Here is a 24,714-nt window from a genome sequence, read left to right as displayed (position 1 = left end):
GAATGGGATAAAATATTTGTAAATCATACATCTGGTAATAGGAACTTGTACCTAGACTATATAAAGAACACTTATAACTCAATAATAAAAAGACAAATAATCCAATTTAAAAATGGACAAAACATCCAACTAGACAAGAAAGGTACACAAATGGCCAAGAAGCACGTGTAAAGATCCTCAGCATCTTTTGTCACATGGGAAATGCAAATCAAAACCACAATGAGATACCATTTCACACCTGCCAGAATTGTTAGAATCAAAGTCAGATAAGTATTGACAAGGATGTGGCAAATTCAGAATCCTCAGACATTGCTGCTGGGAATGCAAAATGGTGCAGCCACTTTGGAAAACAGTACAGAATTATATCAAATGATTGAACATAGAGTTACCATATGACCCAGCAATTCCATTCCTAGGTACATACCTCAGAGAAATTAAAATATAGGTCCACACAAAATCTTGCACATGATGGTTTATATCAGCATTATTCATAAAAGCCAAAAGATGAAAATCCAAATGTCCACCAATGTATGAAAGGATGAACAAATGAAATGCAGTATATCCATACAATGGAATATTATTCAGGCATAAAAAGTAATGAAGTACTGATACATACTATAATGTAGATGAAACTTGAAAATTATAAGTGAAAGAAGCCAGTCACAAAAGACCAGAAATTATATGGTTTTACTTATATAAAATGTCCAGAATTGGCAAATATATAGAGACAGAAAGTAGATTAGTGGTTGCTTAGGTCTAAGTGGAGGAAGATGGGAAGAATTAGGGGATAATGGCTAAAGGGTATAGGATTTCTTTTTGATGAAAATGTTCTAAAATTGACTGTGGCAATGGTTACACAGCTCTGTGAACATTCTAAAAGCACTGAAATGTAAACTTAAAAAAAAAAAGAAATTTGGCTCCATTGTGCAATGGATAGCGCATTGGACTTCTTAAAAAAAAAAAATTTGACATCTAGACACCTTGTAGTGAAACTGAAGAATACTAAAAACAAAGAGAAGTCCTTAAAAAGAGCCAGAAGGAAGACAGTTCACTACATTCAATAAAGTAGCTTCAAAAAGATGAACACTGGGAAAAAGAAAAATTATTCCAGAAGAAAGGCCTGAGATTCAAGAAGAAAGATGTATATATAACCAGAGAATCTCTTCCATGGGTGGCCCAGGAGACATGTGCAATAAATGCTTATATATGATACCAGAATGCAATATCAATCACAGTGAATGTGACTAGACTATAGTTAGATATAACAGGATGAACAAATCCCACAGACACAATGTGGAGTGAAAACCACAAATTGCACAAGACTATGTACAGCATGCTGCCATTTTGATAAAAGCAAGCGAAACCAAACTCTCAGCTCTCATATATATACACATTTGGCATCATATATATGTGGTAGAACTATTTAAAGCACACACATAGACTCACATAGCTTCAGATAGTAGTTACTTGGGCAAGGAACCGAGGCACAGGGGCACTAGGACACATACCACTTCAATGTTATTGATCATTTGTTGGGGGTGGGGAGGGGGTGGTCACAGTTGTTCACGTTATTATTTTTTTCACATACTCATAGCATATGTATTCACTAAGTATCAAGTATTACACAATAAGAGAATTTAAAGAATATTTAAGAACAGAGAAATATGATAATGCTCAAAGAAAGAAACAGAATATGGGACTTTGCATATAGTACGCATCTGTTTCATTTTAAAACTGATACTTCATATGTGAGTATTTGTATGTGCAGAAAAAAGATTAAATATCATCAAAATATTATGAGTGAATATCTCTGGATATTGGGATGGCACATGATTTTTTTCTTTATACTTTCCTGTGTTTTCCAAATAATTCACATGGGCATAAATAGTCTATTAATTTTACAATTTAAAAAATTTGTTTAAGTTTGGTAGGAATTAAACTACTTTGTATTAAAAATCTTATCCGTGTCCACTTTTAAAAATCATTTCAACTATTTTTAATGTTCTAGGTGTTAAACTGGGTAGTGAATACAGAAATGTTTATTATATTATTCTTTATATCTTTCTAAATGTGTGAAGTGTTTTGTAATATTATTTTTAACTGCTATTGAAAAATAACTACATGATTGTAGGGGAGGGGCTTGCTTATTTATTTTTTTAAGTAGGAGAAATGAAAAAGTCGGAGCAAACCACTCCTTCTCTGAGCTTTGGCAAACACCAGAAGTGTGAATTTGCAGCTTTGGTCATGACTAGTACACGGCCCTACTGGCTGTATAGCAATTATGAATTTCTCTAGAGAATTCTAAAATGTTAATGTGGTACCATATTAAATTGCATCAAGGGATCTGGAAGGAAAGGTTTCTTCTGGCTCCAAGAAATCCAATTTTAAATCTCTGTATCCTTAGAGACTTTTTTTAAGTGATCCTCTACTCTGAATAGTTGTCAAATTTCCGTTTGTTGGATAGACTGAAATTACAAATACATAATCTTTCTAAAAAATTTTTCAGTCTTAATTTATTTGCCTAGAGCTGCAAAAATGTAGTGTTAACACTGATATAAAAAACACTGTCAGGTGTGAGGGTACAGCTCAGGGGTAGAGTGCTTATCCAGCACGTAAAAGGTTGGGTTCACTCTCCAATACCTCCATTAAAACAAATAAATAAAATCTATTTATGCCCCCAAAATAAAATTTTGAAAAGAGGAAAAAAAAAAAAAACACTTTCAGCGAATTCCTAAACAGAGGCAAACCCTCTGATCTAATTCTTCAAAACAATGTCTATAGATTGAGCAGTACTGTTCCAATTTCAAATGAAATCAAGCCAGGGGCCGGGAGAGCTTCCCCAGTGGAATCTGGGGAAATGGTAGGCAAGCCCTAAGCTTCAGAAGTGAGACGTAGATGAAGGTCTGATAAACTCTGTTCATTTATTTTGCCTTTCCCTCCCCGCCCCTAATTTGATCTGCTGACATACAGAAAGAGATTTATGGGTATCTCAAAGCAAAACACAAGTGCAGACAAAACCTGCGAACTGCCAGGAGCCCAACTTCACCTCTGCTCGGTAGCGGCAGGAAACCACGACCCCCAAAAGGCCTTGCGGGCCTGGGGCGGGGCCTTCCCGTGGATTGGTTGCTCCGCATCCCCAGGCAGGCAATGATTGGCCATCTCTGGGGGTGGGGTGGGGCTAAGGAAGTTGAAAGAATTCTATCTGTGACAGGGAGAGGAATGCGGGCTGGGTGGGCGTTTAGGTCCAAACTCCAGCCGCCGACTGGCAGCGTGGACTTGAGAGGAGCATGCCTCGGCCGTACATTTGCCTGCTAGCGGCTGTGCTGCTGCTAGGTATTGCCGCCGTCTCCAGGTCGAAGGGCCTGCTGGGCAAGGAGCATGAGAGGACGCCGCGAATCACTTCTCATTTCAGCCAAAAGGAGCGCGTCACGATGAAGGAGGCGCTGAAAGGTGAACCTGGGTTCCCTTCGCCCACTTATTCTCAGATACAGTTCCCTGTCTCCTCGAGCTAACCCGTGACTCCCGTCTCCAGCCTCAGAGGTCCACTGTTCGACTTCCGTAACCCCCTAGAGGAGCCCTAGCCCCATTCCTGGCACTTCCTGCCTGCCTTGGGGACCTCACTCTTCTAGACCTGGCTTCCTACGACTCCGGTGTTCCCTGCCTAGCCTGGAAGCTTCAACTTCGCCCGTGTTGGTGTGACTATCACCCATCCTACCCCACCCCTACTTGCCTGGAGCATTACAACAGCTATTTAACCTTCGATAGTTTGCAGTTGTTAAATCTCTTAAGCCAATACTGAATAATCTTAATCTTTTCTACAGATGACGGAAATGGAAGTTTAGGTCAGTTAAATGATCTTCCCCGTCAAGGGGTGTCCACGGGATGGGAATATCTAGTGCCTGTAGGATCCTCTGGGTTCTAGATGGCTCTGAAAAGAGGTGTGGGGTGTTACAGGTGTGTGGGATGTCCCTAATTCCCTCTCCTAATTGAAGGACATCTCCTCCCCAGACCTAAAACCAAGGTTAAAAACTTATTTACCCTGTCAATCTGCATTTTCCAAGAGAAAAGGGAAAAGTTTTTGTAGAGTTCTAGATCCAGTAGTATAATGAGATCCTTATTCACCTTTGGTCTTAGCGCCAGTCTTTTCCCTTCCATTAAGTAATGGATAAAAAGAAACTGCCTATAGAATAATGTTCAGGCAGATAGATTCAGGGACCAAAAGCTAACCCTTGTTGTTAAATATAAACTGGGCTTGTGCTGGAGTGATCAGCCTGGGAAGCAGAGCAGGGCTTTCCCAAAGCATCATAGTATAAATTGTTCTCTGAAAGGCATTGGGTAGCCACTCACCAGAGTCTCTTTGCAGGAGAGAAAGCAAAAGCTAGGTAAGAACTTAACATAGGGGCCTTATAGCAACATGGCTTAGAGGGGGCAAAACACCTGAGTTTAGATCTTGAGTCTGAACTCAGTCTCATATAGACAGCTGATTTTGTCTTTCTGAACCTCGGCTTCCCCCATCTGTGTGGTGAGCTATGATGTTGATCCTTAGCAAAACTGAGTACAGAAGTCAGAGGCCCTCACCTGACGTCAAGCTCCCCCAGGAGCATTTGTTCCCACTGTTTTTGGACAGCCATCTACTCAAATAATCAAGCCTTCACCAAGGGATGATCTTAGTGGCAATCCAGGAACCAAGACATCTGTGTAGAGTGGATGAAATTATTTATGGCTGAGGAGCTTGTTTGGGAACTTTTAAATTCACACCTTCTCAGGCATCATGTGACCCCAAAGCTGGACTTGGCTGAGAGATCAGTGAGACACTGGATGAGCCAGGCCACAGGGAATAAGGCTGCTCTCTGTACAGAAAAGCACATGAAGCATCATTGGTGTAGGGACCAAGAACAGTGGGCTGCTTGGGTTCATCAAAGGAATGGTGGCTTCAGAGCAGAGGGAGGCCTTAGAAGTAATTTACAGAAGCTTCGAACTTTGGGTCAGGGTGCAAAATCTACTCCTGTCCAATGTCCCCCCTCCACCCCATCTTGGGGTTTACTTTCCTTTAAGAACCATATTAGCCTAAATGAATGCAAAGGGCATGGGTTTAAACCCTAGTTCTACTGCTTGTTTCTGGACAACCTTGAGCAGCTCACCTAACCTGTCTCAGCTTGTTTCCTCACCTCTGAATTAGGGAAAACGGCAGTGCCTACCTCAAAGAATTGTTTTTCCTTCTGCAATAAAATAATACATGCAACAGAGCTTTTCATGTACAAAGGGCTGTGGAAAAATCAATGGTTGTTATCATCTGTAATCTTCCGTCTCTGACTCTGACAGGTGCCATCCAGATTCCAACAGTGTCCTTCAGCTCCAAGGAGCTCAACACGACAGCCCTGACTGAATTTGGAAGATACATTCGTAAAGGTCAGCCACAGACTGGGGAAAGGGGGTAGGAAAGGTAGCGTTGAAGACAGTTCTTTTACAAGATGATAAAAGGGCAACCTAATTTCCATGAGCCTCTCTTGACAAAAGTTTGTACATAGTGGGGAGGGATAAAGGGAAAGTCCATGAGTGGGAGTAGACACAGAGTGGGGACTATAGATTTGCCCTTTGAAGAACACAGCTGCTGGGTTGTAGTTTGAACTCCCCCAATCTTTGCCCTCAATACGTGTCAGTGAGTAAATATGATATAATCAAAAGATTCAGACTAGGAATTCCTTCTTCCTGTGCGAGTTTCCAGAACTATGCCTCATGCTCCTCCCACTCCTACCTCCATGCACACCTACAACATATACACACACACTTACCCACCCAGACCCCACTCCAGATTCATTACTAGCACATTTCTGAGCTTCTAGGCATCAACAACTCTGAACTGTCACATCAGTCCTCTCCCAGCACCCTACCGTCCATGAGCTAAAGAAGGATGGGTTAGGGTAAAAAGGAGACTTGGAGCTCCCCTTCCCCATATAAAAAGATCTTGGAGAATAGTAAAGCCACCTTCCTAAATCAAATGAAAAATAGCCCCTCTAAAGTCGGCAGGGGTGAGAGGCTGGCGTAGACACAGCAAGTAGCCCCCTCGCTAACATTCTGGAGCAGGTGAGCCCAGGATCAATCCCCAGCAGCCAGGCTGGAAGTCTTCACTAAAAAGGAGATAAAAGTCAGGAAAGAAATGTACAGTAACAGTAAACTAGATAATCTGGCTGACAAGATAAAAGCATATTCTTCTTCCTTTTTTTTATTTGTTTGTTTTCAGGTATGCACAGAGGGAGGTCAAAGTTCTTTCTCCCATGTATTGAAGGCCGCCTGTGCTAAGATCTGTCTGTAACCTGAACAGCTGACCCTGGAAACACCCACACCTGCAAACAAAAGTGTGGCCATGTGCTAGACAGAACAATCTTTTACCTACACAGAATGCAAACAGTAGGAGAATTGTTTTGTAAAAGAGAAAAAAATCCCTGATTTTTATATATATATATGATATCTCTGAGATATGTATGTGTCATGTTTGGTTCCAAGTGATTTGGATACTGTGGCTACTATATTTAAAACTTAACAAAAAAAACCAAAAACTCAAGGGGGCGGGTATAGCTCAAGTGGTAGAGTGTATGCTTAGCATGCACAAGGTCCTGGGTTCAAGTCCCAGTACCTCCATTAAAAAACTAATGAAATAAATAAACTTAATTACCTCCCCAACCAAAAAACCTAACATAGTCCTAGTCTGCATAGCCTATTCTGTTACAGACATGTATTTGTGACAACATTATAGGCCAGACCGAGCCAGATCTTGAGGTTTTAACTGTCATAATGGAGCGTCTTGACGGGCATAGTAATAGCACATCAAACTATGGGGAGGAGGTATTTTAGGGATGGTCTGGTCAAATCAGAAATCAGACTGGCTTTGTCCCAGAAGGCTTTCTAAAGGAGGCTGCATGTTTTAAAGAAAAAAAAAATAAGGAGAGGGAGCACCAGATGGTAGGAAAACCAAAGGCAACTGTTGAATCTGGCTTTCTCTCATTTGCTTCTAGTCTTTCCTACTGTGTTCCAGACCAGCTTTATCCAGCATGAAGTTGTGGGAGAGTACAGCCACCTGTTCATGGTCCAAGGCTCAGACCCCAGCTTGCAGCCCTACATGCTCCTCGCTCACATAGACGTGGTACCTGCCCCTGACGAAGGCTGGGACGTGCCCCCATTCTCCGGGTTGGAGCGTGATGGCTTCATCTATGGTCGAGGCACACTGGACAACAAAAACTCTCTTATGGTCTGAAATGTTATGTTCCCTCTGCCGTGGGGCCCTGAAGATCAACCCAGGATGGGGGAGCTTGGCTGACCCCTGAGAGGCAGGAGGTTATGGGAGAAAGAGCCTTGGCTCTGGGAGACCTGGGTTCCAGCCATCAGTTTGTCACTTCCCTTTTCTGGGCCCTGAGTTCTCAGCTGTGAAATAGGGATTAGAAGAGATAACCCCCAGGCACCCTTTCTGCTCTGATGCTGATAAGTTTATGCTTTTCTCCAGGTGGGAAAGGTTTTATGTGGAGCTCTACTTCCCTACATCCCACTCCCGGGGACCATTTGAATTTGTTCTCTCTAAAGAGAGTCTATTACATCCTGATCCCATCAGCCCTGTTACAGGCAGCTGAATGTCTCTGATGCCTTGGTGCTCCCACTTAGATAAAAAAAGCCTTTCTCCTCTTCTGTTGTCCTGTCCGCCAGGCAATCATGCAGGCGTTGGAGCTTCTGCTGATCAGAAACTACATACCCCGAAGACCTTTCTTCATTGCTCTGGGCCATGATGAAGAGGTAGAGCCCCCTCACCCTGTACCTACCTCTGGGTCCCCTACTGAGGGAGGGAGCACACTTCATCCTAGCCTGGTTAGTAGCTCCCCAGCGGCACAGTCTCCAGGATACGGCGTGGTAGTTTGCCAACTTCTCTGTTTATCTGTTGCCAGAAATATCTAAGGACTTTGACCAAAATGCAGATCCCTGGGCCCTGGGCCATAGATCTGAACTTGGTTTTTTTTTTAAGACTATTCTTTTTAAGAGCAGTTTTAGGTTCATAGCAAAAATGAGACGGCACAGAGATTTCCCTTATTCCTCCAACCCACACACATACATAGTCTCCCCTAATATCAACATCCCCCATCAGAGTGTACATTTGTTACAACAAATGAATCTACATTGCCACATCATAATCACCCAGAGCTATTGTACACATTAGGGTACACTCTTGGTGTTGTACGTTCTTTGGGTTTGGACAGATGTCTAATGACGTATATGGTAGCATTATGGTATCAGAGTATTTTCACTGCCCTAAAAAGCCTCTATGTTCTGCCTATTCATCCCTCTCTTTCCCCCAGACCCTGGCAACCTCTGATCTTTTTAATGACCCCATAGTTTTGTCTTTTTTTAAATGCTATATAGTTGGAATCATATAGTATGTAGTCTTTTCAGACTGGCTTCTTTCACTTAGTGATAGTCACAGATCTGAATTTTTAACAAAGTCCAACTACACCTTGAGAAACATTGGTGTGATGGGAAGAGACCCAAAGAGAGATCAATGAATGTGTTTTCTTTCCAGCGATGCCACTTACTTTGACCCTGGGCCAATCACTTCACACTCAGGATCGCAGTTTCTTCATTTGTGAAGTGAGGGCAGTTGGGCCCTTCTGAACCTGACATTGCAGGATTGTGTGAGGCAGGATTATTGAGGGCCCTGCTCCCCAGGAAGGAGTCTGGGCGGGAGGTTCTGGAGCCCCTAGCTAAGCTGAATGAGTCATATCTGGAGGGCTGGCTGAGAAGGACAGTGGCTCTGGGTTCAATGCCTGCAGGTGTCAGGGGTAAACGGGGCTCAGAAGATCTCAGCCCTGCTGCAGGCAAGGGGCATCCAGCTGGCCTTCATCGTGGATGAGGGGAGCTTCATCTTGGACGGTTTCATTCCCAATCTCAAGAAGCCCTTTGCCATGTGAGTACAGTATCCCATCCCCAACCTTGGAAGGTGTTCTCACCCCACGGGAGGTGACCTCAGCCTGGTATCTGTAAGTCACGCTGAGACAGCTCTTTATTTTACTCCTCTTGGCTTTAGTCGCCCTGGGCCAGGTCTGGGGTCCCCTTTCCCTTCCTCCTCTAGTGTAAGTTTTTTAAGCAGCGTGAAGCTGAGATTCTGGCCCACCAGACCACTGCACAGATGGGCCTGTGGGCCGACGGGCTGGTTCAGGGTGGAGGTCAGGGGGGCCCTTTCTGGTCCTGTCCTACAGGATTTCCGTCTCTGAGAAGGGTGCGATGAACCTCATGCTGCAAGTGAACATGACTCCAGGCCACTCTTCAGCTCCTCCCAAGGAGACAAGCATTGGCATCCTCTCCGCCGCTGTCAGCCGGTAGGCGACTCCGGGCCCTGCTCGCCTGCCAGACTCAGGCTGGAAGACCTGGCACTTGCCTACTTTGAGTTTGAGGAGGCTAAGCTTCCTGTCCCGAGGCTGAGAAGCTGCCTTGGGGGCTGCCGGGAGGGCAGAGCTACCAGTATCCAGGCAAGGGCCAAAGGTCTCAAGAAGATCAATGCATGTGACAAGCAAAGGCCAGCAGACGAAAGCTCGGTTAGATAGAAGCTGGAACAGGTCAAAGTCCAGGCCTGAAGTTAGAGCTCACAAGCTGGAAAAGGACCATCTAAATTCTCCCCTTGCCCTGGGAAGAGGACAAAGACAAATAAAGGCTGCTGGCTGTGGGCGAGGACAGCAGGGTCTGTGACAACAGACCTCACCTCTGGCCAGTTTTCTTGCAGAGCGGGAGGAATCCTATTCATTCAGTTAAATATTTAACAGTCTACCATGTTCAAGACTTTGTGCCCAGTGATGGGCATACAGTGGTGGAAAAACCAGACAGTCCCTTTCCTCCAGGAACTCAACAGTTAGCAAAAGAGACTGACAATTTTGCTACCGTGTGGTAGGTACTCTGAGAGTGGGTGATGCCCTGTGGACTCGGTAGACAGGAACAGCCCCTGCTGGTGGGGTAGAGGTGGTCCTACTTATGCTTTGAGATCTTGGAATGGTTGGACTGGTGGAGGTGATGGGGCGGTGAATGGGAGACCTCCTGGCCAGGCCTGTTGAAATGTCCTGTCTCCCTCCTCCTCTTCAGGCTGATGGTCTCAACTGAGTTCGGTAAGTCTTGAAAACTGCATTTCTCTTCCAGACTGGAGCAGACACCGATGCCCAACATGTTTGGAGACGGGCCGATGAAGATGGCTTTGCAGCAACTGGCAAATGAGGTGTGAGAAGGGGTCTCACACGTTCCTGCTTGGCTGTGGAAGAGGAAGGAAGGGTGGCAGAGAAGTTGCCTTTAGAGTAATGAAATGTCCCAACTGCTGACCAGTGCTCTGCCCTTTCTCATCTGTTCCCAGCCAGTGGCTGAGCCAAGATGCAAGGACCTGGCTTGTTCCTTGGGGCTGTTGGTGCTCAGGCCAAGAACCTGAAACCTAATACACTGGGAGCCCTGGGGAGAGCTGGTTTTCCCAATCATCCTTGAGGCCACTGCCAAGGGCCCTTAAGGCAGATCTAAAGTCAGGAGAGACCCGGGCCCAGGAAGAGTGACCCTGCTTTGCTGACCCCTCTGAAATCCTGCTGAAAACCTGCTTCTTTCCCTTTCAGTTTCCCTTCCCCGCCAATATAATTTTGAGCAACCTGTGGCTATTTCGGCCCCTTGTAAGCAGGTAAAGTTCTATTGTCCCGTCCTTCACATCTCCCCCGCCAAATCTACCCACTTCCCAGTTCCCTCCCCTTGGCTTAGCTCCGCCTGACCAACCATCTCCTCAGCCACCAGACACTACATCTAATTTGTATAGAGGTCATGCCTCCTAGTCTTAAAGGTCTCTGAGGTTCGGGAAAGTGGGTAGACCTATAGTCCATTCTTTCTTTCCATTGGACAATGCCTGACTTAGTCCTTTTGCTTTAGGTGGATGGAGAGAAATGACATAACCAATGCACTGGTTAGGACCACCACGGCACTCACCATGTTCAACGCGGGGGTCAAGGTAACACCACCTGGCTCCTCTTACACACCTTCCTCCCCACCCCCTACCGCCCACACACCCCTCCTTCCCTTTATTTCCTGGCTCCTCCTTCCTCCTCTGGTTACAATTTGAATAATAATCGGAAGGCCCAGTGCTGAACTGTCCTGTGTCATCAGATGGATAAGTCTCCAGAGAAGGGGTTCTAGCTAATGTCTACAAACTCTCTGAAATCCCTGACCCAGTTCCATATGTTTCAGGGGCCCCCCTCAGGCTCTTTGTGCCTGCCCCCTTCAAAGACACAAACATCACACGGATGTGAAGAGGCGTTATTTGAGAGTTAACTCTGGTGACCAGTACTCATTCAACAGTAACATACCTACCTAGCATTTCGGTCATGTAAGCTAAAGATTCCCAGCCTCTCCACTGCCTTTTTATTATTCTTCCTTGTATTTTGAAAGATTTATTCACCTAACAAATTTAAGGAATGGTTAATCTATTTTCCCCTAATGTTACCTTAAGTTGAATGAGAGAAACTCACCTGCCATTTTAAAAATCTGTAACATTTGTGATACATACAACACTTAAAATATATACATTGTCCAAAAACAAAATGCTGAAAGGAAAAAAATATATGTATATATACACACACACACATATGTATGTACACATTGTCTTTCCCCAAAGTACACTAAATATTGTGGGGCCTTAGCAAACATAAATTCTATATGACGTTTACTTTTATAAAAAGAAGTTCCAGGTGAACCAATACTTCGATACATTTTTTTCCTAAGAATTACTTTTCAGCAGACTGGTGTACTTCGAGCTGGACTGGCCACTAAGGGGCTTCTCTCTTTAAAGGAACGTGCACAGCCACACTAGTTTGCCTGCACCGAGGCCCTTCAAAATCTTGAAAGGAGGTAGATCATTCCAAGCTCTTCCAGTACCACCAGCACGGCTTCAGGGAGCACCACTCACCTAGAATACAATGTGGCCTTGTGGCGCTCTGCTCATCTGGAGCCCAGGTTGAGTAGAAGTGAGTGGTGCCTCAGAATTAATTGCTGGCATAACTGACTGGAGTGTCCAGTGTGTGACGGCAGACCCGAGCCGTCTTCACCAGCTGCCTTGAGTGTTCACCAAAACAGTAGTACTGTGTCCTTGCATTTGAATGGTGTTTCTATCTGTCCAGACTCCTTTTCACATTTGTGGCTCCATTTGATCCTCCTAACAGCTCTTAGAGGATTATTGCTCCAATTGCCAGTTGAGAGACAGAGGCACAAAGAGGTCATAATTCTTTAAAATCACATGGCTAAATTTGTAACAGCCCAGTTCTCCCATCCCTAGCCAGGCACTTTTTTGCATCATGCCAGTTAAAAGAAAGACACGCAGTTGGGGAATCCGGTCTCTGAGGGAAAAATCCCTCTGTAGCTTAACTCTCTTCTCCAGCTAGTCCCGGGGTCTTCCTAGCCAGATGGAGAACACAGTCAAATTTTGCAGTTGGATGTGCGAAACCACAACCACCATCCTCGTGATCACCCCCATCGGGGATCCCACACGCCATGGCGAGGCCTGGGGAGGCTCTGGGTGCGCTGTCCTGAGTGAGCACTAATGTGGACCGCTGCAGAAAGGTCCCGGGCACCCCCAGAAAGAGCATGCACGGGAGACTGCCAGTGGCCAAAACAGAGATGTCTGGGCAGTCACAGAGGAAGCAGCCTTGCTCTGATCAGCTCTCTGTGACCACTTCCAGGGCCAAGAAGGATGAAGCTCTGGCCTGACACGGAGACATACCTCTAGCTTCGGACATAACCACATGTCAAGGGTGCAGAGAAGACAGGGGCTGACTGAGAAAATGAGGTCCTGGATTTTTAAGTCAAATCAGCTTCCTCTCCCCCCTGCTGGTGGTAGTTGGCATTTCCTGGGCAGGGATCAGGTGTGGGGTTCTTGAGGTCGCCTCAGGTCAGTTTGTGGTTCTCTCTCTAGGTGAATGTCATCCCCCCGGTGGCCCAGGCCATAGTCAACTTACGAATCGACCCCGCACAGACAGTCCAGGAGGTAAGTACCCCCTGTTCCCAACAACTGGGTCGGCATCAGTGAGGCGTGGCTCTCAGGACTGGGGTTTGGCTGCAGTCCCAGGGCTGGCCCATTCTCTGATTTGTTCAGCCTTTTTCGAAGGCTTCCTATGCGCCAGGTGCTTGGCTAGGATGGACAGTCTGTGGCTTGGGGGAACTTGGAGTCTGGGGGTGGGAGACGAAGGATAACAACAGTAAATGACAAACAGCAAAGGAAAGAAATCGTAGCAAACACATAGTGGGCTTGCTACGTGTCTGGCCCTGTTCTAACATGTTCACGCACTCATTTCATCCCCACCCACGCTATGAGGTAGGAAATGTATTCTCCTCATTTAACAGGGAAAACGGAGGCACCGATCCATAGAGCAGGGGAGTAACATGCCCAGGATTACACACCTAGCGCTGGTTCCAGAGTCTGTCTCTTAGCCCCCAAACTATACTGCACTTGTAACAATTAAGGACAAACAAATTCCCACAGGGCCAGTGCAGAGAAGGGGACGGATGCTGCCTCTGAGGATCTAGAGAGTCTTTTCTGATCACTAGAAATTTGAACTGGGACTTAAAGGACAAGCAGGGCTGTGCTAGAAGTAAGACATTCAGAGAAAGGCTAAAATAAAGTCTAAAGAGTAAGTTAACTTGGGGAGAAGTGATGGGAGATGAAGACGGAACTGTAGTTTGGGGATCCAGGCTTTGTGCACCACGCCGTGGAGTTTGGGCTCTTGTCTGTGGACAAAAGAGAACCATCAGGGGTCTTGTATATCACAGGACTGTGATGTACTCAGATTCTCTTTTAGGGAGACAGTGCTAGTGGCAATGCTGAGGAAGCCCTGGAGTGAGAAGAGACAGCTAAGAAGCTGTTGCAAAGTCACGGGGTGAAGAGGACATGGGCCACGGGTGTGAGAGATGGGTTCAGTAGGATGCGGCGTGCAATGGATGTGGGGGAGTGAAAGGCAGGGCAGCTCCAAGATTTTAAACCTGGGTAGTTGGCCAAGTGCTGCTGCCTTTAACCAAGATTAGGAATTCGGGAAGAAGAGCAAGTTCACCGAGAAATATCATGGTTTAGAAATTTGAGAAGCTGATAATACATTAATAAGCAATTATAAACACCTCATGTGTAGGGAGAGAATGAACTAGAGAGAGAGGCTGGAGTATTATTAATTGAATCCTCTAGAGCCAATAAAATCCTATGGGAAGGATGTGTACATTTTGGAGAGAAAAGGGTTGCAGACAGAGCCTTGCGTTGGTCTGCTATAAACATCAATCTAAAAATTATAAAAATGAATGTATAATTGCAAACCATGATGAGTGCTGTGATGAAGAGGAATGGGGGCTATAAACCGAACATAACAAGGAAACAGACTTTGTCTGGAGGTCAGGCAAGGCTTCCCTAAGGTTGTGACATTTGAGCTGAAAGATAAGGAATGACAGGAAATACACAGAATATATGACACCGGTAAGAAAGGCCAGGTCACTGAAACACCAGGTTGAGCTAAAAAGAATTCAAAAGGTAAACCTAGGGGGGTAGGGTATAGCCCGAGTGGTAGAGGGCATGCTCAGCATACATAAGGCATGCTCTAAAAATAAGTAAGCCAACCTAAGTACCTACACCCCCCAAAAAATTTTTTTTAAAAAAGGTAAATCTGATCCTTCCAAAAATGATCCAAAAAAAAGGGAGGGTACAGCTCAGTAGTGGAGTGCATGCTTAGCACACACGGGGTCCTAGGTTCAATCCTGAGTACCTCCATTAAAAAAAAAAAAAGTGATCAAAAGAAGCAACATAACAACTGTCAGATGAATATTATGTTCCAGAGTTAAGCAGGGTGAGGGGCAGGTGGTGTTTCCGGAGTCCCTGGCACAAATCATCCAGGGTCCACCACGCTTAGACTTCTGTTGTCCTTTCTCCATAGAGCCTTCCCAGTGGAGGATTTTGTGCATCCTCACAGAGGGTGGGAGGCACACCCCTGGCCGCAGGAATTAGGGGGACAGGTTGACAGCCTGCCCAGCATCACCCAGCATTGAGGGGGAGCTGGGACAGTGTGAGACCTGGGCTCTGCTGCTTTTCATCCAGTGCCAACCTTTGTCCTCTCCCCAGGGGCTCATGGGGCCAGGAAATCACCGAATTCCCCTCACTGAGTTTCTTTCCACCAGTTTTTTTCCAGCCTCATTCCAACTCCATGCCCTTTCCAAGGGCCGTTTGCCCCCAGCTGGGGCTTTCATCTCCCCGGGTTCTGGCACTCTTCCCTCCCCTCCAGTCCCCTGCCACCATGGCCTTCCTTCCCCACCTATCTGATGAATTCCCTGGAATCCCCAGGCCCATCCTGCTCACCTGCCCCAGTGAGGAACGAAAGACCCCATCGTCCCAAAAGCACACAGCTTTGTCCTGGTCACTCCACTCCTCGTGCTCCGATTCCATGCGTCAGGGACACTCCCTGCTGGTCTGAGGGCCGAGGGTGCAGAGCCTTGGGCTGGGTCAAGTGGGAACTTAAATGGCTCCGAGAACCCTCTCCCTCCATCTTTAAGTGGTCTGTCCCAAAGACAGATGCCAGATAGGTCTCTGGCATCCATCTTTGAGGAACAAGAGCCTTCAGACATGTGACAGACCACTGAGTAGAAAGGAAAGCTTATTCTCAGTGGGCCTCGGGGAGTAGAAATAAGGCCACTGGAAGATGCTTCAAGGAGCACCCACTTAAATATGTTCGAGTATGGCACCTTGGATGGTAATGAGCTTCTCAGAGGATGGATGTCCACCTGTTTGGAGTGTTTTACAGAAAATTCCTTTCTTCCTCCATTTATTCATTCGCCAAGGGTTTACTGAGTGGCTACTATGGGCTAGCCATCCTTCCAAGCACTTGGGAAAATGCTGAACAAGACAGCCAAGATCCCCATCCTACTGGGGCTTACATGCTAATGGGGAAGAGGCAGCAGTAAGCAAGTAATCAAATGAATGAACCAGGTGGTTTTTTAAGAAGCGGGGACCACAAAGATGATTGTAGGATGAAGTGTCACAAAGTGGTTGTGGAGGAGGGAGTGGGGGGTGAGCAGCTTTAAATACAGTAGTCAGCCGTCTCTGAGGGCTACTTACCTTGAGACCCAAGAAGGAGCAACAACCTGGGAACAGTATCCAGGCAGCAAGAGCTCAGGCCTCTCATCTCAACAGAGGTGAAATGCGGCTGATGTGTCCAGTACCTGTATCTGTGGTCTACATAGAATATCAAAAAAGAAAAGAGAGAGAGAGATGGAGGGAAGTTAGATGCTACAGGAAGCCTTATCTCAGTTCATTATTAGGAAGAAGTTCATAACAGAGTTGTTCAAATGTGGAATAGATTAAAAACACATGATGGTGACCTTTCTGCCACTGGAATTATTCAAGCACAAGCTAATGACAACCTGTCATGGATGCTCTAATGAGCAGCCTTACAGCAGGACGAAGCTGCTCTTGCTAACTAAACACCTTACCAATTTTTAAGCATTCATTGTCCTTTCCTTAGACGAATCTATCATTCACTTGAGAGGGATTCAGGAAAAAAGAGTTTGCTTAAAACACAAGTCAGCACAGTGTGGGACTAGGCTGTCAGGACTAGGAGCTCAAAGAAATGATGGGTCAGTCTGCTCTAAAGTAACCTTTGAGGTCCTCTTACCACTGATGAGTCCCTCCCCTTGGTCCTATCCTTCTGTCTCTGATTATCACCCAGGGTGGTCCCTCTATTCTAAAAAGGCAAATAACAGCTAAAATATATTGGAGTGTGTGTGTACTGTGTGCCAGGAACCAGCTAAGCACATGGCATATATCCCGGTAAGGGTAACAACCGCCTTACCAGGCAGGTGCTACTAGTATCCTGTGCTAACAGATGAGCAAGCCAAGACATAGAGCTTACGGAGCTTGCCCGAAGTCACACAACTGCAAGTGGCCACCTGAGCGACAAAGTTCGGTGCTTCTGCTCAATTTCTGTGCGTGCTTCTCTCCGTGCTCAGGCTACCCCTTGTCTCTTCTCCGTCAGTCTCATATCCTTCAAATTCTGGCTCAAAATTCATACCACTAAGGAGTTTGTTTTAAATGAAAACCACCGTCTTTCTGTCTCTTCTCCACTCCACCCCAGCCTGTCTGTACTGTGGAAGCAGTAAAGCATCGTCCTTGTGAAGTCAGACAGACCAGGCTCGGGCACACAGCCCATGACACTGACTGTTATAAACCTCGGGCAAGTTACTTAATGAGACAATCCCCACTGTTATTTTTATTGGTTCACATCTTTCAATTTTGTATACCCAACGTTCACTGCATGCCGTTTATGTTCTTGGCCCTGGAAATAGAGGAATGAGGTGGGAAACCTAGACTCTTATGATTCTCACTGAAGGAGGTCCAGTCAGTGTGCCGTCTCGGCGGGGGGCAGCGGGCACAGTCCCAACCCACCTTATAGGGGATGACTTTGGGAACCTCCCGGTGGGTCAAGAATATATCAAGACTTTATATTCTTGTATTAGAGTGTTTTGGACATACGGGCTAGAGTGAAAATAAGCACTGGTGAGTGAGTTGACCTCTCCCCCAATCCAATGGCAGAAAAAATGGTGATTTCTAAGCCAGAAGTAGGAACCTTCGTTTCCTTTCCAGACTCGGCTCGTAGCATGCTGCTAGGGGACACCGACCCAAAAGGGGTGCTCATGAGACAACGCCCTCCAGCCATGAGACACTCACCCTTGTACAGCAGAGACAGCTTTTTCTTTTCTTTTCTTTTCTTTTCTTTTCTTTTCTTTTCTTTTCTTTTCTTTTCTTCTTCTCTTCTCTTCTCTTCTCTTCTCTTCTCTTCTTTCTCTCTTTCTTTCTTTCTTTCTTCCTTTCTTATTTGCTTTTGGGGGAGTGATTAGGTTTATTTATTTATTTAATTTTTTTTAATGGAGGTACTGGGGGTTGAACTCAACACACCCCACCTACCACTGAGCTATACTCTCTCCTTTTCCCAGAGACAATTCTAAAGCAACTGCCAATCAGATGGGTTGAGACCAGTGCTGGGGCTATCTCTGGGTAGCTGGGTGGGTTTGGGTGGGCCACCCTAAACCAGCCCCCTGGTCCATTCCCACATGGCTCTGTGTGTTCTGATCCTCAGGGTCTGGTCTACATCCTGCCTAGGACCAGGACTTTTGCTGAGTCCTGCCCTAGTCATTTCAGACCAAATTTTCTAGAAGCTTCCTCAGGTTCCTTCCTGAGGAAAGGAGGCAAAGAGAGAGAACTTGAATACCAGTCCCCCAACTCCTGACTTTTTGTCTGTTGAGCTCATCTTCCTGGCTCCGGTGCAGTTGGTTGCAAACAGGAAGCAGGGATGCCCAGAGAGGGGAAAGAAAGAAAAGTGTGTGACCCTTTCACCACCTGTCTGAGGCTCTCCCAGGTTGAAGTGAGGTCATCACATCTCTTCCTCCTGCCTCGAGATGGTTTCCACTGTGCTGTCTCTTCTCTAGTTTCATCCGGCCCATAGCTCACAACCCAAGGGGAAGGACACAGTTTCCTGATTGTCCAATCCCCCGCCTGCTTCGTGGCTGTAAGGCAAGCCTCGCAAACACTTAACCTAAATCTCCCCTGCTGGAGATTTCCAGAAAGACCCAGCTCTTCTATCTCTTACCACCAGTCAGCTGAAATTGAGGTCCCAGTGCTAAAATGAGTCCCCTCTGTAAACCGCAGGGCTCTGCCTTGCTGGAGAGAAAGCAGGACTGTGTCAGTTCACCTGGTACTTGGATGGCAGATCGATAAGAAATTGAACTCTCTTTGTTTCCTCCCTCCAGGTCCTAAAACTAGCCAAGGACATTGTGGCTGATGACCGGGTCCAGTTCCAGGTGTTGGATGCCTTTGACCCCCTGCCGGTCAGCCCCTCTGACTATCAGGCCTTGGGCTACCAGCTGCTCCGCCAGACCATACACTCTGTCTTCCCGGAAATCAACATTGTTGTCCCAGGTAATGACTTCATCAGGGGTGGCTGGGGGAGGGGTGAGGGCTGGGACTGTTTCCTATCCAGTGTTCACTGCCCCACCCCCACCCCAGCTGTTCAGCCTGGAAACAGCTGGCTGCTTCCTCTCATGATGGGACTGGAACTGTATTTTCCCCTCCAAGTGGAAGTGAGAAAGCAAACAGGAAAGGAGCAGAAACAAACAATTAGGTCAACCAAGCCTGGGTCCTTGTTTAACCTAGGCCAGTCACTCTCAGAGGATTCAGCCCAGCCTCCCCCTCCTTCAGAGGAGACGCAGAGGGGCCCAGGTTCCCCCCAAGGTGGGTTCTGATCCATTCTAGAATAACAGCTCAGCAACAGAGCTCGGAATCTGCAGCCCAGAAAGTCCTCCTGACTGTATCATTTGCATGAACCCCCTGACCTCTCCCGGCAGCAGTGCCTCTCGGCCCCTTCCCCAGTCTTGCAGCGTACCTTCCAGATCTACAGACTGCATAGACAGAGGTTCTCAATTTCCAGAGTAGAAGAGGATCGCCTAGGGAACTTATTAAAATGCAGATTACCTGGACCCACTCCTAAAGATTGGGGTTAGCCAGCTCTGCAGAGGACCCTGGAATCTGCCGTTTTAACAAATGCCCCAGGGGATTCTGACACCAGATGATGGCTGACCACAGTTTGAGAATCTCTGGTCTGTGATGTGAGGAAGAGATGCTCTAATGTGAGGCCCTGTGTCCACTTGCCTTTTTTCTGGGTTTAGTCATGGATTCCCTCATTTTCCAAGCTAATTCTTAGGACCTGCCCCCATGCTAGGTATGGGCTTTTAAGGAGAGTACAGTGAAATTCTGCATCCATAAACTCTTCAGGTGTGAAAAAAGCAGACTTTTTAAAAATCAACTTAAATCTGACTCACTCCTCAGAAATTCAACCTCAGACATTACTCCAAGCACCCCCACCCCCGCCCCCACATTGAATCAGGCCTCAGGGTCTTATGTGGCAACATGGCATCAGGGTCCCTTAGCCTGAGGTCATGGGTCCTCATGGTTACCTCGGAGACATCCGTTGTTTCAGCCACAGGGTCACTGCAGGTTGCAGATTTCCTCTGATTTCCTGGCCCGTCTGGGGAGTGGGATCTTTGACTTTAGACCCAACATCCTTCCTGAACATACCCTCTGAGGTTTGCCACCTCCTTGGACTCCTGCCACAGAACAGGAACTGGGTCCCCACCATCTAGGAACCCCGGCTTTCACACTCCCTGATTCTCCTTTCTAGGCCCTCAAAGGCTCCCTCCCCTCCCCTCTGCCTTCTGGGGCACCTGCCATAATCCCATCAACAGAGTTTGATTTTTCACGGAACAAAGATAGGCAGGCATCAACTGGCAGAAATCCCCAAAGCAAGGAATTGTGAAGGGGCTGATTACCCATTTGAAATCAGGAGTGGAAAATAGAACAAAACACATATCATCCTTAACTCATGCTCCAGGGCGCCTTTTTTCAAAGTCCCCTCCTATAGTAGGGACAAGTCCCAGCCCCAGCTGGGGAGTGCCATGACACTAAGAGCGCAGGACACCAGGAGTGTCCTGGGGCTTTCCAGACCTGAAGTCTGACTCTCAGAAAACAGAGTCCTCCTTCAGAGGACAAGAATACCAGGAAATTTACCCCCGAGAGTGTTTATTTCTGGCCTGGGTGATATACAAGAAAGCTCAGGCAATAAAGAAGTGATACTTAGATTTCTGGATGTCTAGATTTCTAGGATAACCTGGCAATGGGTATGAAATGAACCTATTGGCCTCCCTGGTCATCATGGAGAAGGGTACTTAGCTTTGGACCATTCAAGAGGTGTCTCACTAATGCCCTTGAGAGGAGATCCCATGGTCCTGGCTAAAATGGTTTCTCAGAAAGGTTTTGAGAATTAGTAGCCTGAGGATAAAAATTCATAGCTGCAGGCTCCCAAAGAGGGGCCAGATATTTTTTGGGGTGACTCAGGGGTCCTGATTTTCCAGATAGCCCACCTGCCACCACTGTCTTGGCTTGGCTGCTCTCATAAAGCCCCATTCCTCTTGATTCTCCCTTTCTAGGTATTTGCATCGGCAACACAGACAGCAGACACTATACGAACCTCACCACTGGCATCTACCGGTTCAACCCCATCTACCTGCAGCCTCAGGGCTTCCGCAGGTGTGTGAGTGCAACAGGTTTGGACAGCTTGGTGGGGAGAGGGGAGATACACTGACCTATCTGTTTCCCACCCCATTCTCCTGACAGTCCACAGAATGGGGGAAACCTGGGGTTGCACAAACTAAAATTAAGACATTGTAGAACCCAACTGGCCAACTTCCCTCAGCACCAGAGTCTTGTCACTCCCCAGAGTTTGTGGGAATTGGTGACTATTTTTCAGGGATGGGGATAATCAGATGATTGGAGAGAGCCTGTAAGAATTGGGACCCTTGGGTGCTAATCCCAGCTCTGCCTCCCTTTGAAAGAGTGCTTCCCCTCTGGACCTCATTTTCTCCCCCAAAAGGAGAGACTCCAGAGTTCTCAGTTACCACTCAGTGAAATGCAAACACGGATGAGGTCAAAGGTGGGCTCGTGCTTTGAATCCGCAAAAGAAACACCCACCGTAGGAACCGAAGACATGTTCACCAATTTCAACTACTGCGTGTGAATTACTGCTTTGTGGGTTCTTCAGCGACTTGTTAGTCCCGGGGTGTGTGTGGGGTGGGGGGGTTCCATTTAGCCCTCTGCTCCTTAGCATATCCAGCCCTGATTTCCTCATCGTAAGTCAGTTGCCAACAGAACAAAAATATTTGAATATGAGCTAAAGTATAGATTTCATGGGGGGATGTTCTTTGGTTCATTTTTTCACAGAGGTGGGAGTAGCGAGGGGGTAGCTTTTCTTTATATTCTTTCATCTTTGAGGTTACAGGTGTGGTTTGGTCAGGTGTTGAACTGTGTTATGTTGGGGAGGCAGGTTGTGGGCATCAGGTCTGGTGGTGAAGTTCCCAGTGAAGTAGGGAACCCCGTGGGTACCCTGGGGAGCTGCCCTCCCTTTCCATTTGTGTCCCTAGTAATGTGAGGGTGGGGGTGCTGGCTTAGAGATAAGTCTAGCTGGGACTCTGGCCTAAAAGAGAGAATTACAGAGATCATTTCCTCTCAAAGGAGAAATTATCGAATGGATTCCAGAGCAGGAGAGAATTCTGAACTCCCCAGTTTACTATCTCCCCGCACTGTTCTTTGCCATGGTCAGGGATCCTGGAGTGATGACCAACATGTCATATGAGCCCTCACTTCTTACAAATGGCTGCCTCCGGGGATGTAGGGTGAGGGGGTGCTCTGTAATAACACTTGTACTACAGCAGTGGACTCTGCCCCCCATATCTCTTTCCCTCAGCATCCATGGAATCAACGAAAAGATCTCAGTCCAAGCCTATGAGACGCAGGTGAAATTCATCTTTGAGCTGATCCAGAATGCTGACGCAGACCGGATGCCAGCTCCTCACCTGCACGAACTATGAGGTCGGGGAGCCGGCTGGGTCAGGGATGCCTGAGGCTGGGGCCAGGACTAACCCAAGGCGGAAAGCCAGTGTTGATGAAACCTTGGGTCATTATAATAACCTCGCCCACCTGCCTTGCTCACTCCTCAGACTCACCCAAGAGCAAGGCCAGGGGGAAGGGAGGGCCAGCAGGAATCTGGTTTCTCCTTTCCACCCGAGGACTACAGCCATCCACTGACTGGCATTTACTGCCCTCTTGGCCCGATCTTAGAAGGTACCTGGCTTGTCTGTCTTACACTGGTGATTTAACTGCCCCTTGTTAAGGCCTGACTTAAATGCAGATTTTTAAAATATCAACCAGGTTTTACCTTTTACAAGTGTTTAATTTAGGACATACTTGTTAGGCTGTCTTCATCAATTATATATTTCTTCTTACTGTAACTTCCTTTCCCTTTTTTGCCCCCACTCTCCTTGGGTTATTTAGCTGACTTTTCATCTCTCCTCTCCTGCCCCTACATCCTTCCCCCTACCCTCTAATTTGTTCTACCCCTGGAGCAGGACTTAGTCAAACTCTGCTACCATAATTACCCAAACAGTTGGTCAAATAAAATGATCTATGCAACATCAACTGGTCACTGAGGGGTGAAACAGAGGCACAGGGCTTTGGAGGAACCCCAGACCTCCTGGTTCTGGAGGCTGGAGCCTGGAGAAGGAAGCCTCTGTCCTTGGGCTCCTCCCAAGCGTTCCTGGGGCTTTGCTCCCTCCCCTGTCCTACTCCTGCCACCTGCTGCTGCTGTCCCACCCCAGGAGGCACTAATCTGTGGAAACATTTCCCTGGCACATCCTGCGGGCCGGGCTCCCAAGAGAAGGGCACTCATGACCCAGCCTCTCGTTGGAGCGCAGGACCAGCAGGGCTCTGGCCCTGGCATCATGTCCAGGGAATTGGAGGGCATGGGGTGGGGGACTGGCTTGAGGGGCTCTGCCCTGGCTGATCAGGCAGGAGAGGGGGTCGAACTGCCCTCCCTTTGGGGGCTACGGAACTCCTGCCTTTTTTCTCTGGAATCCAAGCCTGAGCATATTTGAATCTGCTCAGTAGCTGTCAGGTGGGGGGCATTGAAAGGCAGCATTTCTTGGCTCAAGGCTGGGAGCTGTGCTTTGTGGATCACAAGGGAGATGAGGTCATGGAGGGAGACACAGAGGGAGCTGGGACTTGAAAAACTCCCTTTTTTTCTTCTCCAGGCAAGGACCTTCCATGCCTTCCTGGGGTTTGACAGCAGTGGGCTCCTTTTCCCTCTTCACAGCCCCCTGCCCCGTCCCATCTGCCTGCCTGGGGATGTGAGCTGTTTTTTAGGAGCTTGGGCCTAATGGGAAGTTAGAAACACAGTGCAGGGATTATTTGAGGGTTTTTTGCTACTCCCCCTAAGATTTCACATTCCTTCCCTCACCCTCCCTTTTTGGCCAATTCAGTACTTATACAGCCTTTGTTAGAGGGTGAGGGAAGAACCAAAAGGATTCTTCTCATTCGTACAGAGCTGTGCAAAGTGCCTTCATACACCTTATCTCATCGGAGCCCCGTGAAGAAGGTGCCCTTCTTCTTACCAAGGAGGAGTTGGTTCTCAGAGAGGTTATACATCTAACAGGGGGCAGATTCAAACCCATGTCACCTGACCCCAAGCTCATTGTTCTTCCATGATCCTACGTTACTGAGGAAATCTCCTTCCCGTCGATTGATTATCTTATTTAGTGCTGACAACTCCAAAAGTGTCACTCCCCCGGTTTTTACCATTGAGACAGCTGAGGCTCAGAGTTTAAGCAATTTGCCCAAGGTCGTGCAGGTATCGGGGCAGAAGCCAAAGCCCGTGCTAATAGTCCTAAAGAAGATACTGAGGCTCAGAGAAGCCTTTTGCCCAAGATCACACCATTCTTAAGGGGCAGCCTTAGAAGTCAAACACAGCTCAAACATTCCCAAGTCCTGTGCTTTGTCAGTTACAGCACACTGCCTGCCCCAGGAGGCCGTGGTGTGTGGCTCGTTCACTCTGATCCAGGGAGACCTCAAGGACAAAGGCTGTTTTGCTATTGGGTTTGGTCTTAGCTCAAGCTCTCTGGGTTCCCCTGGCTGACCTCTCCCTATTCACACCCCTCCCTCTATGTGCCAACATTCCTTACCACCCCCACCCCAGCTTCTGGGTTCAGCTCTTTTCCCTTCTTGACTCTGGGGACAGCCAGGTCTCTAAAGATCTGTGGGATGAC

At 47.1% G+C, this 24,714-nt stretch overlaps 1 protein-coding gene across 5 annotated transcripts; it reads left to right on the top strand.

Moving 5' to 3' along the window:
• Window positions 1–3,160: 3,160 nt before the first annotated feature.
• PM20D1 (peptidase M20 domain containing 1) lies at window positions 3,161–23,088 on the top strand. Of its 5 annotated transcripts, none has more exons than XR_010377115.1 (14): window positions 3,161–3,450; window positions 5,323–5,409; window positions 7,014–7,246; window positions 7,696–7,782; window positions 8,811–8,944; window positions 9,237–9,356; window positions 10,165–10,240; window positions 10,620–10,681; window positions 10,924–11,002; window positions 12,959–13,030; window positions 18,817–18,985; window positions 21,049–21,148; window positions 21,492–21,665; window positions 22,362–22,485. XR_010377115.1 is itself a non-coding variant. In XM_031438705.2 (14 exons), the coding sequence occupies exons 1-13, from the start codon at window positions 3,288–3,290 to the stop codon at window positions 21,541–21,543; spliced, it is 1,434 nt and encodes a 477-aa protein (XP_031294565.2). In that variant the 5' UTR covers window positions 3,161–3,287; the 3' UTR covers window positions 21,544–21,590; window positions 22,362–22,477. The 5 variants fall into 5 exon arrangements, 4 of the variants coding, with proteins under 4 accessions (XP_031294565.2, XP_031294564.2, XP_064333191.1 ...); XM_031438705.2 differs by having other exon boundaries at window positions 21,492–21,590; window positions 22,362–22,477; XM_031438704.2 differs by lacking the exon at window positions 21,492–21,665 and having other exon boundaries at window positions 22,362–23,088.
• The last annotated feature ends 1,626 nt before the right edge of the window (window positions 23,089–24,714 follow it).

Source organism: Camelus dromedarius, chromosome 21 (genome assembly GCF_036321535.1).
Source record: "Camelus dromedarius isolate mCamDro1 chromosome 21, mCamDro1.pat, whole genome shotgun sequence".
NCBI lineage: Eukaryota > Metazoa > Chordata > Mammalia > Artiodactyla > Camelidae > Camelus > Camelus dromedarius.
This window is presented reverse-complemented; position numbering and strand designations above follow the sequence as displayed.